Source organism: Camellia sinensis, chromosome 7 (assembly GCF_055761805.1).
Source record: "Camellia sinensis isolate YWXY chromosome 7, ASM5576180v1, whole genome shotgun sequence".
Lineage (NCBI taxonomy): Eukaryota > Viridiplantae > Streptophyta > Magnoliopsida > Ericales > Theaceae > Camellia > Camellia sinensis.
In genome coordinates this window covers 129,431,300-129,452,311 of record NC_138967.1, presented here as the reverse complement: position 1 = coordinate 129,452,311, position 21,012 = coordinate 129,431,300, and the positions used below count along the sequence as shown (strand labels likewise).

Here is a 21,012-nt window from a genome sequence, read left to right as displayed (position 1 = left end):
CTAAAATAAAAAAATTACATTTTAAAAATTAAATCCTAAACCTTAAACCCTAAAATAAAAAAAAAATTTAAAAATTAAACATTAAACATAAACCCTAAACCCTAAACCCTCAAATAAAAAAAAATAAATTTTAAGAATTAAACCCTAAACCTTAAACCTTAAACCTTAAACCATAAACCATAAACACTAAAATAAAAAAAAAAAAAAATTAATAATTAAACCCTAAACTTCAAACCCTAAAATAAAAAAATAAATTAAATAAATTTTAAGAATTAAACTCTAAACTCTAAAATAAAATAAAAAATTTAAGAATTAAACCCTAAACCCTCAACCTTAAAATAAAAAAATATATAAATTTTAAGAATTAAATCCTAAATCCTAAAATAAAATAAAGAAAAGTGTAATTTATGACACCAAAAAACATAATGAGAACATTAAAAAAAAAAAAAGAAGTAAAACTGTGCCGTTTTAGGCACAGCGGGGAACACCTGCTCCCGGTACTTCACTTGTCTTTTCTATTTCATTCTCTAATTTGATTTATAATTTATAATTTAATTTATTGGATTTTACAAAATGAATAATGAGATAATTGGTAAATTGACAAATGTGTTTTAATAAATCATCCAACGAACTCTGATATAAGTAAACTAAAGTTACAAATTGCATGTGATGAAATGTATTTATATTTTGTCATAAATATAATTATGACAAACATGTCTATTTTTCTTTAATTATGACTTTTTTTTTTATTTTCTTTTAAACAAAGTTTTTATTATTTTTAAAATTTTAAATTAATTTTGATTATTTATTTAAATTCATGTATAGCATGAATATTATGCTAGTTAATATTTAACACACATTTTCAATTATGTTTTAATTAGCGTAAAACCCATGATATGCACTTAAACAATGATTCAAAATTTTATTTTGAAATTACTTAAAAATAATATTGAATATAAAATTTTATAAAAATAAAATATGATTTTTTTAGCTGTATGAAATTAGACAATTTCTCAGTTTGTGAAACTATCCAGTAAAACTAAGAAATTTTAAAGTTTTTTGGTCAGTTTTAAAATTGAGAATATAATAATAATAATAATTTTTTTTTTTTTTTTTTTTTTTTTTTTTTTTTTTTTTTAAGACTGTGAACATTGCAATTTTTTAAGTTTTACAATTGAGATTTTTTTTAGTTTTGTACGGAAATGTTCCATCGTCATGCTTCGTTATAGATAGATTTTTTTTAATTTTTTCAATTTTGCATAAGGATAATTCTGAATATTAAAAATTAGTAAGAAATTTCATTGCGTCGTTGTTGTACGTATATATGCATACATATAGGATTGTGTTACTCTCCATTACAAATCTAACAATTGTGAAATAACCAAATGAAAAATGCTATGAATCCCAAATAATTTATCAAATATTTTACCAAATCTCTCACATAGGTATAAGACTCACGCAAATCCACATGTGTGTAAGTCTCACACCCATGTGAGAGGTTTGGTAAAATATTTGGTAGATTATTTGGGATCCCAGCATTACTCTAACCAAATTAATGATTGTATTAATTTTTTCTTAATTATATATATATCGATAGGCGCAATTCAAAGTAAAAACTAAAAAATAAATAAATTATTACATCCCGTATGCCATTCAAATGTTTTTTTTGAATATTCATTGCATAAGGTTTGTGGTTGAAGAATGTTGACTTATGTAGATCATTGTTTTCACGAAGGAAATGCCTGGTACAGGTTGTTTTCCCAGCCTTGGAGGAATTGCTTATTTCTAGGGTGCCTAACATAACTGAAATTTGGGGCAAGCAATTTCCCTCCGAACTGAAAGTCGCGAAGGTCAACTGTTTTGAGAAACTGATGGATGTTGTTCAATCCAATATGCTCCCAAGGCTACAGAATCTGAGAAAACTCTCGAAGAATGCAAAAGAGAAAGAAATGGCTCAAGAAAAGAAAAATGATGATGTCATCGTATTCCCTCGGCTAAGGATCGTGAGACTTGACAATTTACAGAACCTTGAAACTTTTTGGAGGACTAGAAGATCTGAAGCACAAACCTTGTTCAACCATCAGGTACTAATCTCCTGACGCTTTGAATAAAATAAAAAATAAAGCACGTGAGAAAAATTAATATTAGAATTCCAATCTAATTTAGTTTTTTGAGTTTGAATTTGAACTATATATATATATATATATATATGAATTGAAACCAAATCCAAATAAAGGAAAATGAGTTTAATTGGGCCAGAGTTACAATTGATGTAGAGAGGAGATTGAGACTCCACACCAACGCTGTGTTTGGTTGGGGGATTTGTGGAGGGATTTGGAAAAGGAAAAGGAAAAGTTAGGTGAAATGTAAATAAAATATACTTACATTTCACCTAGTTTCACACACCTTTTCCCTTTCCCTTTCTCTTTCCAAATCCCTTCCCAAATCCCCCAACCAAACACAGCACAAGAGTTCCGGTCTGATAAAAAAAAATCTTTATTACTTGAGCGACGCATGGTGTATGCCTTCTTTTCTTCTATTACTATATACATATATATATATATATATATATGAATTACATAATATTATTTTCAACATTGTAATTTTTTAGCATTGACTTGGACTCTATTATAAGTTTACAATGGAAATATTACTTTTTGGTTTCGGCCGATATAACAACATTAAATGTAGACACCAATGTGCTCCTTCATCAGTTGTAAATTACCGGCGTTTTGAATTTTGTTTGTTTATAACACTATTTGCCTGCCCTATTCAAAGATGTTGTAAATATACGTGTATATAAAACGTTTAAAATATTTTGTTTGTTAAACTTAATGACTAAAATATCTCTTTTTCTTTGGTTTTATTTTACGAAAATAAAAGATGTTTTCGATTGAAAATAAATCAAAAAAAATAAGATTTAAATTAACAAAATTAAAATCTTAAGATTTATTTTGTCAAAAATATCAAACCCTAGAGTTTGATTTTGTAATTTTCCCTAGAAAAATTGTGTAGAATTATTATACAAAAAGGAGAATTACATTAATGGTTCATCTAGTTTGAGACTTGTGTCACTTTAGTCCCCGATCTTTCAATTATGATACATTTGATTCTAAATTTTGAATCTTATTTTAAATAAGGACAATTGAAGACACTGTTGCTCCATTTCAAGATCAAAGTCGTCAATTTGATAAAATATAAGCTAATTTGACAAAAATAAATGCCAAAAAATTATTTTTGAATTTTTTGAAATTATTTCTACCCACCAAAGATAAAATTATATAAAAATGATAATTTTTTACATTTTTATTTTTTTTACCAAATTAATTTTTAGTTCGTGTTTGGATAATAATTATGTAATGGGTGGTTGTTTTTGTTATTTTTTAGATGGTTATTATGTAATAGATGATTGTATTTGCTGTAAATATATATTTTTGTATGATTATCATGTAATAGATGATTATTAGGTTTTTAATATGTAGTCGATATGTTTAATATATTAAATATTTTTAGTTTTGAATTTTTTGATTTAATGGATTGGTTTAATAATGATATCAAAATTGTTGTCATGTTTGACTTTTGAAAAAATAGAAACTAATATAATGAAAATAAATATCAAAAAAAATTATTTTGAAAAATTATTTCTACCCTCCCAAAAGACAAAATTATATAAAAATGATGCGTGTTTAATTTGTTTTCACCAATTTAATTTTTAATTTCTTAGAATTTTTTTTTCTAAAAATAGATTGTGAAAACCAAACCAAACGGAATTTTATAACCAAAAAAATATTTTTTTAAAAAAATGCCATTACATTTGAAACAACACACAAGTTAACTAACACCAAATAAATTGTATGATAACTTTATCCTTGAAATAGACCGTTCGCAAAGGAAACATCTTTGATTGTCCTTATTTGGAGTAAGATTCAAAATTCAGGATCAAATGTATCACAATAAAAAGTCATGGACCAAAGTAACATAAGTCCCAAACTAGAGAGACCGTTTGTGTAATCTGCCATATACAAAATCATATGACTTGCTATAATAATTAATTTACAAGTATGTCGCTGCCGGTAAGGAAATTTGTATAAAACTGCAGCTGATTTAACATTTTTCTTTTTCATTATTATTTCATCATTTGATTTTGCGAGTTAGCATGGAGAAGTTGATCACCATTCTTCTCTGGAGTTGACACCCTTAAGTCAGTGGTTCTTCAGAGGAGTTGATAACCAATGACACTAGAATGACTAGGTCCCAACTCTTTAAGAAATATTCAGTGTGTTTGGTTTGAATTTTCTGAATTAAGTTTTTTGAAAATTGAGTTTTTTGGTTTTTGTGTTTTTATGTTTTTAGTGAATATTTTTAAAATTTTAAACATTTTTTTTTACTTTTTTAGATGCACCTTACTTAGATGTATCTAAAAAGTAAAAAATTTGTGAAAAAATATTTGAAAAAATTAATAAATACATAGAAATACAAAAAATGAACTGAATTCTTGTTTTTTTTTTTAATATATATTTTTGGTATTTAGTGAATTTTTAAAAGATTTTTTTTACAATTTTTTACTTTTTAGGTGTATTTATGTTAAGTGTGTCTAAAAAGTAAAAAAATTGCTTAAAATACTAAAAAAAATTCAGTAAAAACAAAAAAAAAATACGGAAAATAAGAAAGTAGAATTTTCTGAAAAGTGTTTTTGGAAAAATGGAACCAAGCAAGCTGATTATTTTTCAATCATCTAAGAAGGGTCTTTTTTCGATTCAATTGCATAGGACTATTTTGAGTTTCAATATGGTCTCTGGCTACTTTGTTATTCACCGTGGCAAGTGTACAGCCGTACTGGAATTGCATAGAAAGAAGGCAATGCCTCCCTGGCTTCATTCTGTGTAGTTTGTGTGTTTGTATGTTTAATGTTGTAACATATAATTCAAATGAAGAGTGTTCGTCAGATTTTTAGATTGCATCTTACTTGAATATTTTGTGATTCCTACTTTTATTGTGTTGCAGTAAATGTTATTGGATAATGTTGACCTGGGAATAAATGTTTCAGGAGTGTCATTTAACAATTATGTAATGAACATTGCAGATTGCATGCCCCGAATTGAGGGTATTGTCCATTGGTTGGTTGCCAAACATAACAGATGTGTGGGACAAGAAATTACTCCCAACAGGGTCCTTTTGTCAACTAAGAGAGGTGAGGATCGAGGGATGTGACAAATTGGTGAATGTGATTCTATCCAATATGCTCCCACGATTAAAGAATTTAACAGAACTCTCTGTACAATACTGTCCAATGGTGGAAGAGATATTATCGGAGAAAGGGGAAGAAAAAGCACATGCAGAAGCCAAAGAAAATATCATCTTGTTTCCTCAACTAAAGACTCTAGAACTTGGATCTCTGGAGAATCTCAAAAGTTTCTGTACCTCTAGACTAGCAGCACAACACTTCTTCAAACACCCGGTACGAATGTCCTTACCCTCTTTAGTTGACCTTGGCAATTGGAAAACACATAATAATATATGTGCACATAAACATATGCATTTATACAAATAAAAGTATGATTACTGTTTTCATTCAGATCCCTATATCCGACCCCACACCATATCCATCTTGCTCTTGCTCATAGATATGCATCCTTTAAAGATTTAGCAAACAAGTGGATTCAGCTATATTGTTTTAGGAATGTAAACTGCAATTACACAACTGAAGCGACCAATTTTTCTCCTCTGCAGTTTATAATTTTTAGTGTTTTTGGGAGGAATTCAGCCAGTACGTACATTTACAAAAATTAGTGTTAAATCACAAAGTTTACATGCTAGATTGATGTAGAATGTGAGGTAGTATAAAGCAGTTGTAGTCAATGGTATGGACTATGGAAAGAGTGGGTTAAATGACCCTCTTTGGTGAGAGAGTATTTGGGGTTCTTTTTTCAGATTGTTGTGGTAGAATTTGCAGTATGATGAAATTTTGATCACAATTCTCATTAAAGAAATATCTGAATTACAGAGTATATTTATACAAGAGATATGTAACTGAAAGATATGTAACTGAAAGTCTAACTACTCCTAATGACGTCTAACTACTTTCCAGTGGTTACGGAAACAGTTGAGCATCCATGGAGAGCTGTGATTGCATCTGATGCTGATGCATGAGAAGATGGTGCTGATGCACTTGCACTAGTGGGCTCCTCATCCTTAACAGCCCCCTTCAAGCTGATGGGAGCAGAGCAGACCAGAAGCTTGGACTGAAGCAACTGAAACCGAGAGGCTGACAGAGGCTTAGTGAAGATATCAGCAATCTGCTCGGCAGAGGGAATGTACTTGAGAACAAGAAGATTGCCAGCAACCTTTTCACGGATAAAATGACAGTCCACCTCAATATGTTTTGAGCGTGTATGAAATACGGGATTAGAAGCAAGGGCAATGGCGGATAAGTTGTCACACCAAAGAATAGGAGAACAGGGATGAGGAATGGAAAGATCATGGAGAAGCATTTGTAACCAGCTCAATTCGGCCGTAGCCTGAGCAAGGGATCGATATTCAGCCTCTGTACTGGATCGAGAGACAGTTGGTTGTTTCTTTGCAGACCAAGAGATAATATTGGAACCAAGATAGACACAATAACCGGAAGTAGATTTGCGATCTAAGAGATCCCCAGCCCAGTTAGAATCAGAGAACGCTTGTAAGGTGAATAAACTAGGCCGAAAAATCAATCCATGAGAAAGAGAGCCCTTAACAAACCGAAGAATTCGTTTGACCAAAGCAAAGTGACCATTAGTAGGAGCATGCATGTATTGACAAGCTTGATTAACAGCTAAGGAAAGATCGGGACGAGTAAGTGTAAGATATTGCAATGCTCCAACTAAGCTGCGATATAACTGCGGTTGAGCAAATGGAAGAGCAACAGTAGAGTGAAGAGGAGATTTCATGGAGCTAGGTGTTGAACAAGGTTTACAAGAAGTCATGCCAGCTTTAACAAGAATATCAGAGGCATACTTCTGCTGAGATAAGAAATAAGAATCCCCAAGAGATTGAATGGAAATGCCCAAGAAATAGGAAATATCACCCAACTCTTTCATAGCAAAAGTGGAATGCATATGATGAATAAGAGTTTGAAGATGAGAAGGGTTACTACCAGTAAGAAGAATGTCATCAACATATACAAGAAGAATAGTAATCGAAGTAGAAGTTTTATGGATGAACAAGGAGTTATCACAGTGGCTATTAAGAAATCCCTGAGAAAGAAGAAACTTGGAAAAAGTAGAATACCAAGCACGGGGAGCTTGCTTCAATCCATAGATAGCCTTGTGTAATTTGCATACAAGGTGAGGAGAAGAAGGACTAACAAAGCCTGGGGGTTGTGTCATATAAACTTCTTCCTCCAAGTGACCATGTAAGAAGGCATTGCTAATGTCGAGCTGCTTTAAGGGCCAGTGATGATGCAAAGCAAGGCAGAGCAAAATGTGAATTGTGGGATGCTTTGCAACAGGACTAAAGGTTTCATTATAATCGAGACCTTCTTGTTGCAAGAAACCTTTAGCCACCAAACGTGCCTTGTATCGAGCAATGGAACCATCACTGTTGCGCTTAATACGGAACACCCATTTACAACCAATATCTTGTTTAGAAGCTGGAAGAGGAACCAGAGACCAGGTGCCTTGAGCCATTAAAGCTTTGTACTCATCAAGCATAGCTGCATGCCAATGTGGAGAGGCAAGAGCTTGTTGATAAGTAGAAGGTTCAATATCAACAAAGGATGAAGATGAATATGTCATAAGACCATGAACCTTGGAACGGGTGACCATAGGGTGAATGTTTGTAGTAGAGGAAAGAGGAGGTAATGCAACAAAAATAGATTGAACAGGAATAGGCTGAGCTGATGCAGGAGGAGGTTGGACAGAGGCAGCTGGAACTGATGCAATAGGCTGTTGAAGTGGTGCTGATTCAATAGGCTGCTGAAGTGGTGCAAACGATGGCTGAAGTGGGGCAGCAGCAGGAATCTGCGGAGGCAAAGTGGCAGAAGTTGATAAAATAGATGGATGGTGTGCTGAGACAGCAGGGGCAGCAGACACAGATGCAAAAGTCTGGGCTGGAGGCATAGGATGTTGAAACTGTGGTGCAACAAAAGACTGCTGAAGTGGGGCAGCAGCCGTGAGCTGTTGAGACAAACCAGATGCAGAAGCTGGGAAAACAGAGTTAGGCAACGGAGAAGGAGGCCAAAAGAAAGATTGAAGAGTGGATAAAGAAGATGCTGCAGAAATTGAAGAAATAGCAGAAAAGGGAAAAATAGTTTCATCAAAACTCACATGTCGAGAGATATGAACTTTACCTGTGACCATGTCCAAACACCTGTAACCTTTATAGGAGGAGTGATAACCAAGAAAAACACAGAGAGTAGATCTAGGTTGCAACTTATGGGTGGTATAAGGTTTCAACCAAGGGAAACATTGACACCCAAATACTCTGAGAAAAGAGTAATCAGGTAAGTCATGAAAAAGAAGTTCATAAGGTGACTTATGCAAAAGAGTGTCACTAGGGAGTCTATTAATGAGATGAGTAACAGTAGAGACGGCATCAAACCAAAACTTGAGGGGAACACTAGAATGATGAAGCAAAGCAATAGTGGTCTCAATAATATGTCGATGTTTGCGTTCCGAGACCCCATTATGAGGGGAAGTGTAAGGACAGGATATTTGATGAACAATTCCTTGTGCTTTCAGAAAGTGAGTCATAGAAGAATTAACAAATTCAGTACCGCCATCAGTTCGAAGTACTTGCAATTTAGTGGAAAATTGAGTCTCAATATAAGCTTTAAATTCTAAAAATTTGGAAAACACTTCACTTTTATAACAAAGAGGATAAAGCCAAGTAAACTTACTATAGTCATCAATGAAAAGTACATAGAATTTGTAACAAGAGGAAGAAGAATGAAATGGCCCCCATACATCACTATGTATAAGAGATAGGGGCTTATTTACAGTAGAATTAGAAAGTTTGAAAGGCAGTCGATGACTTTTAGCTATGTTGCAATGATTACAAGAAAACACAGTAGACTTAGGGTGCGTATTAGCAACAGACAAGTGTTTTTTTAAAACTACAAATTTTTGTTGAGAGGGATGACCCAATCTGTGATGCCAAGTAACTTCAGAGACAGGACTAGTAGTAGTAGAAAAAACAGCATGAGAGGATGATGTAGGAAGAGGATGCACAGCAGTAGGAGATGGTGATGACAAATGTGGAAAGTGATATAAGCCATGAGTATTATGGCCCTGGTGCAGGATGGCTTTCGAGTGTTTGTCCTGAATCACAAAGGAAGAGTCATCAAATGTCACAGTGCAATTATTATCCTTGGTAAGTTGATGCACAGAAAGAAGATTGGAAGAGATAGGAGCATGCAAAAGCTTTTTAAGCTTAAAGGAATAATGAGGAGTAGGAAGTAGGCCTGTACCTGTATGATGAATAGGAATGGACTTACCACTACCTACAGTAATCTGATCAGGGCCATGATAATCCTGATACATGTGAAGATTAGAGAGATCATTAGTAATATGATCAGAAGCTGCAGAATCAAGGTACCAGGGAGAAGAATCAGCTGAAACAGTAGATGGAGTGGAAGTCACAAAGGCTTGAGGAGAAGGATAGCCAGATGAAGGAGATGCTGAAGCAGATGATGAAGCAAAATTAGAGGAAAATGATGGATGAAAGGTAGGATCCAGTCAATGCCAACAGTCAATGGCAGTGTGGTTGTTTTTCCCACAGATTTGACAAGTTAAGTTGTAGGAGGAATATTGACCTCGGCCACCACGAGAAGTAGATCGAGTACTACCAGCACGAAGACCACCTCTAAAACCACTTCTGGAACCGCGAAGAGACGAGCGTCCTCCTCTAGAAGCAGAACTAAATGAACCACGTTGTGCATGTGCAGTATAGGCAACTGAAGGTTCATGAGACTGCAACTTTCTCTGTTTAGCTGTAATGTGAATTGATTCAGAATTTAAGAGAGAGGTTAACTCTGCCATAGAAATAGGCTCAATACGTGCTCGAATGGTGGTTTTGAGAGCATCAAATTCATTTGGTAAGCCATTGAGAGTGAGAAGTACCAGATCTTCTTCATCAACCGGTGAAGAAGCCAAAGTTAATTGATCAGAAAGATCTTTGATCTGAGTCAAATACTCATGCATGGTCAATGAATCTTTTGTCAGATGATTCAAACGATTCTTCAATTCATGAATATGAGATCTAGATAACACTGTGAATCTTTGACAGAGAGCATTCCAAACCTCAAAGCTATGGTGCAAATGAAGAACAGAGGAAAAAATCGGAGGTGTAAGTGTAGCTGTTATACAGCTTAGGAGATGAGCATCTGTTTTGTTCCACTGTGCTCGAGCTGGATTGAACACTTCAACACCATTGGAATCTTTGATCTGCAATGGTGGACAAGGAACTAAACCAGTTGCAAAATCAAACAACTCAGTTGCTCGCAGAACATTTTGAAACTGACTGCGCCAGATTAAAAAATTTGTAGAATCAAGTTTCACTGTAATGAGTGAATTGAGATTAGACATCAACAGACTGAGATTAGATGATAAAGAAGAAGAAGAAGATGAATCAGAAGCAACCATGGATGGCCCAGAGTTGTGCTCGTGAGAGCTTTAGACTTGCTCTGATACCATGATGAAATTTTGATCACAATTCTCATTAAAGAAATATCTGAATTACAGAGTATATTTATACAAGAGATATGTAACTGAAAGATATGTAACTGAAAGTCTAACTACTCCTAATGACGTCTAACTACTTTCCAGTGGTTACGGAAACAGTTGAGCATCCATGGAGAGCTGTGATTGCATCTGATGCTGATGCATGAGAAGATGGTGCTGATGCACTTGCACTAGTGGGCTCCTCATCCTTAACATGTAGGTGATATGATGATTTGAGTGGATCTTTTTTTTTTTTTTTTTTGTGCATAATTGATGTTTTTGTTTATGGTTTCCCAATCTTTGAGCTTGTAAAACTAGGCATTAACTGATATATTATATTTGATAATCTGAACCGGTAATTACCCATCACAAACCCCTCTGTCCTTGTATCTGTTTGATCTATGAATAAGAGCAAAATGAAAGCAACACAAAGCACCCAAAAAAAAAAATAAAAATGGTGGTCTTGCAGATAAGCAGATGAAATGGTGGTCTAAACTCATAATATAAAAGTACTGTAGAACCAATCGTTATGTCAATTATTTATTATTCTTATTATTTTCAGTATTGAAGTATCTGAAATATATTTTTTGTAAGAAAATGAAAATTTCTAAATGAAATTCACTGAGGTAAAAAAAAAAAAAAAAAAAAAAAAAACAAAAAACAAAAAAACAAAAAAACAAATAATTGTAACTAGAGCTTCTCTTTTTTCCTTTCATAATGAGATTCACATATGGCATTTTGACGTTACTTCTTGTTAATGATGTAAGAAAAATAGAAAAAATCGACCAAACCGGTTGAACCAAACCAAACCGGCTATATTTGGTCAATTTTTTAATATGAATCGGTCTGTGTAGTTTTTAAAATTAATTTTATGCACCAAATTAAACCGAAACTAACTGAAAGTTTCACAAATTAAGCATAATATATATTAAATATATAATGAAATTGGTTGAGTACAAAGTTTAGTTGATTCACTTAATTGTTTATTTTTTTCTTAAATATTTCAAGTTTGACAATAGATATTGGCAATGTGATAAGTTATTAGTTTGCCAATCATATGTGCTTGAGTAAAGTTTTGCTACTACTATACCTATATAGTTATATTAGATGTTTATGTCATTTTCAATTTTTTGTTTTACTCTATGTGATAGACTCTTGATTTAGTCTTTTGTGATGATGATTTTAAACTTTGGTTTTACTTTGGTGTCAAGACTTTGGTTTTCAGAATATATTTTATTTCTAATTCTACTTCAATAAAAGCTTAAATACTTACTATTTATTAATTCTTTTGTTTGTATTTTTGTGAATGGTTGGATTGGATATTGAAGTAATATATAAATGGCTAATTCAATATTTTTATATAAATTATTTACTATACTACAAATTTGAGAAGTAATTTAAATTTGAAAGGTCGTAAACCGAAAATTGCACCGAGCCGAACCATTTGAATTGGTGCTGTTTGGAGTGGTTTAGGAAAAAATTCGGTCTGTATCGGTTCTTAATATAATAGAATCAACATTATCATTTTGGTGTAAATTTCATCTAAACACCGATCGTTCCGAACCGATTATACTCCTACTTCTTGTGAAAAAAATAAAAGAAAATGGGCAGTAGACTATTAAAACAACCTTGGTAAAAGGATAAATTATAGGGGTTATTACATCCCAGTAATGTCAAAAAAAAAAAAAATTATACAAATTCATGAAAAGATTTACAAATTTAATTACGATTACTATTTATAAAGTTTCTTATTGATTTTTAATTATTTTTTTAACATTCCCCTAATGTGATATTTCTTCTAAATTATATTAACACCTCTCGAAGTTTAAATTTAAGATAGATCTCCCCTCTACCTTGCATAAAGTACGCTACAATCCCTGTAAGTGTCTAATTTGTGACTTGAGTCAACATAAAATCTACAATTACCTTATTAGCCTCACACTCTAAAATAAAATTACCTAATTATCCCAATCTAATAGCATAATCTTCTTTCCCAACCCACTCTCTCATCCTTATCCTTCACGGAAAATTATTAGATACTCTTGGAGTATCACGTGTTCATACTCCTTTATTAATCATTATTCATCATGTCCTCTCATGTTCCTTAATCACAGAATACAAAATCATAATACCCCACTTCTCCACCAATCAAAATACAATGGAGCACCACATGATCGTGCTCTGAGAGTACCCAATAATCACCCATCCTTTATACCATTCACCATAACCAACCGAAACCTATCCCATTTGTGTCACTGCTACCAAATCCATTACCACCCCACCCCACCCCACCCCACCATCCATGTTTGTCACTACCACAACCATTGACCAGATCCCCACCACAACACCAATGTCTATCTCCACCACATCCACCAATGTCCACCCAAATCATGCCAACATTATCAGACGTGCTATGTTCTTTGGGAATGAAAATGCCTACCAGTGTCCAAGGACATCAAGAGTATTACGGACCAAACTTGGTAAACTCATTTTGTGTAGTTGAAGGGTTAAGACCGTTGTCCAGGTTTGTGATTTGCTATATACTACGTACAACCCTCTCAGGGACTTGTTTAAGAATAAAAAAGAGGAATCTCATGTAAATACCATGGAATAAGATTGCAAGAGAGAGACACCTTGATGAAGATTTTATATGAATATGCGATGATTGTGAGAAGATGGTGAAGAAGAGATGAGAAAGAAATTGATTGTGGAAATATGTATTGCTATGCTCGATTTTAAAGGCAGAAGGCTGTAACGTGGGGTTTTTAGGTGTAAACATGGCATTTTCAAAATAATAATTGATGACATAAGCAAAATATGTTAGTTGACTCAACGGTCATTAACAAAGTAGGACTTTTCTAATGTGACTATAAATCTCTAGGAGGAGATGCAATTTGTAGAACCACAAGGGTACTAATGTATTAGAGAAAAACCTTAGGGGGTGTCAATGCAATTTATTCTTGCTAACATTTGGCATTTTGACATTGTAGCAATGTCAAAATTTGGCTTTGACTATCCATTTTAGCATTTTAGCAATAGAGATGCTCATAGTTATGGGGAAATTCTATTTCCACACATCATATTGTCTTTGTACACATTCTTTCTTACTCCACATACTTAGTAATTTGATTATTAGATATTTATTTCAGTCCACACACCCCACATTCCAAATATACCCATTTAATTAAAAAAATGTATGCACACTCTCATATTAGAGGAAATTCTATTTACACATACCTACTTACCTCATTTGCACATCATTTCTTAGTGCACACATTTATTAATTTGGTTATTGATTATTCTTTTACACTTGATGTTTCAATTATACCCTAACTCATATCATTATACGCACACCACCTAAACCTTCCTTCCACACCTTTACCCATTTCGGTTGAAAGCCCTCTTTCCACATACATGATGTTTCAAAATGACCCATTGACAATTCTATGAAAAAACAATGAATACCATTGACAATTCCATTAGAGGCAACGAGTTGTTCACAAATAAACCCTAGATACATCGGGTATGGCCCGAATACTGGGACAACCCACCTGTCACTCCCACCAGTGTATCTATTATCACATGCAATCCAGGTCTGATATGGTCTGATATGTAGGAGCAGTATTCTACAACTTTCCAGAAGCAATTAAGAATTCCTCTAAACCCAATCAATCAACAGTCCCTTCATGATAGAGAGAAAGAGTGAAACTTTATGTGTTGCTCTTCTATTTCAAAGTTGTCCACAATTCAATCTGTCAGTGCTTTTTTAATTGAAACAACACTGTATTTGCATTACGCATTCCATGAATGGTTATACAAAATTTCTTCGAAGTTCAAAAAAATGGAGAGAAAATTATAATTATTTCTTAGTGCATACATTTATTTCGAATTTTTTTTTAGGGTTTACTTTTTTTACTCAAAAGATGTGTATTGAGATTTTTTTTTTTTTTTAAAAAAAAGATGTGTATAGAGAAAATTTGAATTATGGTCATTTTATTTTAGGATATAATTGTAATTATTTTAATGTTTCATCAAGTGTGTACACTGAGGTAAATAGATGTATGGAAATACAATTTTCCATAGTTATGGGACCATCAGTTAAAAAGAAACCATCAAGGTGCCTTTTATTTGCAAAGTGGCCTCTGTCGTGTCATTCTTGTCTAGACGAATTCTAGAACAGTTTTTAGGCAACACAGTATTTAGTTAGTGTTGCCTATCATTTGCACATCCACACCAACTGGTTAATTCATGATGTAGCGGTTGTTGGAGAAATACTGACTTCACCTGAGGAGTGAATCGATTTGGAACAAACACTAATGAAATGTGCTGTGATTCGTGAACTACTTTGCAGGCTGCTTTCGCTGCCTTGGAGGAATTGCACATTTGCAACTTGCCTAACATAACAGAGATTTGGGGGAAGCAATTACTTCCAGTTCCAAAAACAGACGCACAATCCTTCGAAAAATTGGCTGTCGTGAATGCCACTTGGTGTGACAAACTGGTGAATGTAATTCCCTCGAGTATGTTTCCAACGTTAAAAAATCTAAAATCAATTTATGTAAAAGGTTGTCCAGAGATGGAAGTGATAGTCTTGAAGAAAGCATATGCAATGGGCAATGGCGATATCATTTGTTTTCCTAAACTAAGTTCTCTGTCAATTGACAAATTGTATAACCTCAAAAGTTTTTGCAGCAGCTCTACAAGTTCGGAAGCACAACCATTGTTTAATGATCAGGTACAGATGTCCTAACTCTTTCAATTAACCATGGCCATCAGAAAGCACAAGAAAAAGGATTTCTATTCCAATGAAAATATTTGTTTTGAGTTTAAATCTGTACTTGATACAAGTCCTAATATTATACGTAAGTGGATTGTACCACACTGTGGGGTCATCATGGGTCCTACTCTGGTATTTATAGTCTTGGCAACTCAATATTTTAATTTAAAAGTCAAAAAATCACACACAAAAAAAAAAAAAAAAAAAAACTAAAAATGCAACATCGTATACTAAAAATTTAAAGATTTTCTTTTCTCTTTACTTTTTCTACATATTCTCCCAAAAAGTAAAAAATTCATTCCAAGCATTCTAATTTTTTTGCCTCATATTTTAGCTAAAAAATAAAAAAAGTCACTAAAATAACTATTTCCAAACGAAAAATTAGAGATTTTATCTACTGATTATAGCTACAAAATTTTAATATATTTTTTTTAAAAAAATGAATAATAATATGTTTTTAAAAATAAACCTTTTAATTTTTTTGAAGACATAATAAAATCATGTGATTAGGATCAACGAAACAATCTAAATTTTTTTCTGTGAATGAGTTGCACACATGGGGCCAAAATGAAATTACACTTGCCAAATTTTGAACGGAAAAACATCATGTGCAAAACCAGAGAGATTAAGGTAAAATTCAAACAAACTATAGGTACCAGTGTAATAAATAAATTATATTGCACTGGTGGTCCTATATTTTGTTTGAATTTTAATTTGATTCTCTAATTTTATACGTGATTTTTTTTCGGTTTATAATGGAGGAATTACATTACAACAAAATTGTAATCTCTCATAGCTTGACCTTTTTCTTTTCCCTTTTAAATTAATGTTGTTCAATAGTGATATCTGGGAGTTTGTAAATATTGGTTTAACAATAATGTACTAAAACTCGCAGGTTGTATTCCCTGATTTGGAGGATTTGTTCATAAACAGAGTACGAAACATAACAAAAATATGGGATAAATTGCACTCAAGAGAGTCGTTTTGTTTTTTGAAGCGTATGATGATCGAGGATTGTGAAAAACTGGTGAATGTTGTTCCGTCTTATTTGCTTCCACAGTTACGAAATCTGGAAGTACTCAATGTTTATAGTTGTCTAAAGATGTTAGCGATTGTCTCAGAGGAAGAGGGAAAAGAAAAAGATGTTGATGAAAATACCATCTTGTTCCCTGAACTAACTACATTGAATCTTAAAAGTTTGGACAACCTCAAAACTTTCTACTCACAACCCTTCCTCAACCACCAGGTATGAACTGAATGTCCTCTAACTCTTTTTTATAGTTGTGCTATGTTTTTTGATAGACCAATCCTATTATTCCACCCAATCACTCATACAATACCAATTACAGATTACTGGAAAATTATTAAACAATCCCAAATTATCTCATACTTATCAACTAAAGTCTCAACAAAATGTCATTTGTCAAAACTTCGAGTGGACTTTTTCCTCACCGTTTCCAATTTTACGCTTAGCAAAGCTCATACATTTTTTTTATTCTTCCTATAATAGAAAATAATTCTGTCCACAATCATACTAAAAAATATTGCCTATAATCTTATTTGTTATCCTATTTTCACACTTCAATGAATCTCATGTCATTTATTAATGTGGGTACTAGTGTGGAGAAAATTATTAGGTATCCCGGAGTACCACGCGTCCATATTCATTCATCAATCATCATTCACCATTTCCTGTCTTATTCTTCAATCACCCAACACAAAATTAATTATAATACTCCACATTCTCCATCAATCATAATATCATGGAACACAACGTGACCATACTCCCGGAATACTCAATAATCACCCCTGTTGTCTTATGTCTAGAGTAAGAAAATAGAATTAAAAAAATATTATGTATACTCTTTTTCTTGTATTAAATGGATAGTACATCCCACACATGCCGTCCCTTGATCCATTGGTGATGAAGTGGAATTTTGGCTCGCCTAATATCACAAAACATGAATCACCATCGTCATTGAGGTTCAATTCCAATCAGTAAATTATCCTGCTTCATTAAGTTACTAAACAATATGACAAAATAAATTTTGACAGGTTGCACTCCCAAAGTTGAACAATCTCTGTCTCGATCAATATTTACAGCAACGACTTTTGAAAGGAAAGGTAACCGTGAAAAATTATGAATTCTAATTTGTAGAATTTCTTCCTCAACCAGATTTATGGTGAATTACTTTTTTTCGTTTGACATTTTTTTTTTAAATCTTGGAATAATATGAAACTGAACTTCTTATATTATTTTATTTCCTTGTACATCATTTTCCTTTTATTTAGGAATGTGCAATTATGAATGAAAATGATGATAAGGAAATCGAGCAGGACAAACAACGACTTCTAAAAGGAAAGGTAATCATGCAATGTTATGAATTCTAATTCGCATAATTTCTTCCTCAGCCATATTTATTATTTATGGTGGTTTTTTTTTTTTTTTCATTTGACATTTTTTTTTTTTTTAATCTTGGAATAATATGAAACTAATCTTATATATTTTTACTTCCTTGTATGCCACTTTCCTTTTATTTAGGAATGTGAAATTATGAATGAAAATGATGATAAGGAAACTGAGCAAGACAAACGACGACGTTTGAAAGGAAAGGTAACCATGAAATGTTACGAATTTTAATTTGTATAATTTCTTCCGCATCCAGATTCATGGTGAATTTCTTTATTTTATGTGACAAATTTTTTTTTTTTTGAAATGTTACGAATTTTAATTTGTATAATTTCTTCCGCATCCAGATTCATGGTGAATTACTTTATTTTATGTGACAATTTAAAAAAATAAAATAAAATCTTGGAATAATATGAAACTAACTTGCTATATATTTTTGTTTTCTTGTATGCGGCTTTCATTTTATTTAGGAATTCCGCAATTATGAATGAAAATGATGATGATAAAGAAACTGAGAAGGGCAAACAAACATTTCTCCAACCTTTGACTACGTCTATGACTGATGGTTAAATGGCATGCGGCAAACAGTAAAGTAAGTTGATCATCCTTCACTATTATTACGAGGCATGTTACTGACTAAGAAACAAAGCACAAAATAAATAAATAAATAAAATCAAGAAAAAAAATGTGTAGCTTAGATTCATTTTAAGTGTAGGATTTACAATACAAATGTTAGATCATAACTGCATTTTTTTTGTTTTTTGTTTGTGTGAATATATTTGTGTGTTTGATTTCTTTGACGGTAGCATTAGTCTTATTATTATTGATGGAGTTGGTTTCCATCCAATCCACTTTTTGGACGGGAGGGTACAATTTGGTATATTGTGGGCTCATTTTCAGTCTACATTAGTAATTCGAACTATTCAACTTTTAGTGTCTTTAGATTAAATTATTCATGAAAAAAAATTAGGTTGATTTGATATTGATAGTCACATGCATCAATTGAATTTGTCTCTAAAAAAATGGATTACAAGTGTAATTTTGCAAAAAATAGACCATCCATATTTTTCAGACAAATATGATCCAAACATGTTTGTACTAATTTCTAATCAATCTAATTTTTTTTTGAAAAAAAAAATTCACTAAAAATGAAAATAAGCTAACAAAAAGCCAAAAAAAATCCAAACACCCACAACATCGTAAAGTTGTAAAATTATGAAGAATGTGTTAACATAATGGGCATTGGCGTAGCTACATTGTAATCAATGGGCTCAGTTGAACCGACTTAAATGTTAGACATAATTGATGTTAATTCAATATTTTAATTAACACTTTGTAATTTCATGAGATAAATTTAAAAAATTAAGTGATATTTTAAAATTTCATTAAAATGACACTACTAAATTATATTATTTTAAGAGAATGCCAACTTTTAACATAAAAAAGTATTGAATTTTTTTTCTCTCTAAAATATGATTCATATTCAAAACATAGATCAAAATCAAAAACAAAATGAGATATTTCTAGCTTTTTACATTTTTATTTTTTTTTTATAATAAGTTAATACTTGTGTAATGTATTTTGATTTTTAATTGATTCCACTAACAATAAATACTGGCTCCGCCACTGATAATGTGGGTCACACTTTTAATAAAACTAGCGGCCGCGCACACGCGATGCGTGTGCAATTTAAATAAATAGGAATAAAAGAAAATAAAAATGAAATTAATATTATAATGTGTACTTAAATAAATAGGAATAAAAGAAAATAATAATGAAATTAATATTATAATGTGTACTTAGCTTAAGTGGTATGAGTCCTCATACTTAAACCCATAGTCATGGGTTCAAACCTTACCCATCTCTTTGTTTAACTTTTTTCAAAAAAATAAAAAACACTGCCACATGAGTAAAGCTTCAGGACACCATAAGAAGTGTTCACTTTATAATAGTATAGATTAACAAAGAGACCAACAAATGAATATACTTTTAGTGAGTCACACTTTATGTTTTCTTAAATGATTAAAATTAAAGACATTTTTTTTCTCCGATTATGAATCTCCATGCATCCTGCACGTATTTGATGAGAGGAAAATTCATATTTTGTTGTACATTTACACCATCAACAGTTTGCATTGAAGTTATGGGCAAGCACAAATTTGCTGGGGAGTGTAGAACGCTAGACTACCTCGTGCAAAAATTTGCTAGTTTCTCTATTTGGCCAATAAGAAAGGTGAATGTTTTCTAATATTTGTCATTTGTATATATTTTTAACCACAATCGTTTGGTTTTATAGCTTCCATTGTGAGCTTGATTTCACATTCCATTGTTTATGAACAGCTTCTTGAGTGTGCATTAAACTTGAAAAACTATTTAGCTACCTACAACTGTAATGATATCTATGTGATTGTGTGTTAATTTAGTATACGATTTGTGAGAGGATTTGTGTATATGATTTTGAATGCTTGGTATGCTAATTATTAAGAGATATACATTTTGGTTGTATTTGAATTATGAATTTTGTAAAAGAAAACAAAAAAATGGCAATGAAATATAGGTAGAATGGAACTATATTTCATTTACATTTTACTCATATTTTCTCTTTCACTTTTCAAATTTCGATTCAAATTCATAATCTAAACACAATCTTGGAATGCATTGCATGGGAAATATTATGAGAGCTATTTATGTCCCATTTGCGTTTTGATTGTATCTGTCTAATTTTGTTTTTACGATCATAACAGGATTGGTTAAGAAAATTCGATTCGATTAATTAGTACTTCCATGTACATAGATCATTCATGAAAAAAGTTAAATTGATCGAATAATTATAATTACATGATTTCATAAATTTGTCTTTACAAAAATTGTACAATAATTATGATTTTAATATAAAGTTTGTTGTACATTTTCTTAAAAGAAATATGTTGAAATCTTGTGATTACAATTTCAAATCAATATAATTTTTTATATCTTTTTATTTTTTTATAAAGGAAAATGCTAAAAATAGCCCTTAGGGCTATTGTTAATGTTGCAAAATGTATAAAATGTATATTTATGGGTTTGGTTTCTCTGAAGTTATCATCTCGACTTGAGAGAGCATTTGAGCTTGGTAGGTCTATTTTGGA

At 32.0% G+C, this 21,012-nt stretch overlaps 1 protein-coding gene across 2 annotated transcripts; it reads left to right on the top strand.

Annotated features, from left to right (window-relative positions):
* The first annotated feature begins 1,756 nt into the window (after positions 1–1,756).
* Positions 1,757–20,406, top strand: LOC145789212 (uncharacterized). 2 transcript variants are annotated; one of them, XM_082879379.1, is made up of 9 exons: positions 1,757–2,084; positions 5,084–5,458; positions 15,049–15,432; positions 16,370–16,720; positions 17,530–17,598; positions 17,767–17,838; positions 18,017–18,088; positions 18,355–18,476; positions 20,014–20,332. In XM_082879379.1, exons 1-8 carry the CDS (start codon positions 1,872–1,874, stop codon positions 18,373–18,375), a joined length of 1,557 nt encoding a protein of 518 aa, XP_082735505.1. In that variant the 5' UTR covers positions 1,757–1,871; the 3' UTR covers positions 18,376–18,476; positions 20,014–20,332. The 2 variants fall into 2 exon arrangements, with proteins under 2 accessions (XP_082735505.1, XP_082735506.1); XM_082879380.1 differs by lacking the exon at positions 17,530–17,598 and having other exon boundaries at positions 20,014–20,406.
* Positions 20,407–21,012: the final 606 nt, after the last annotated feature.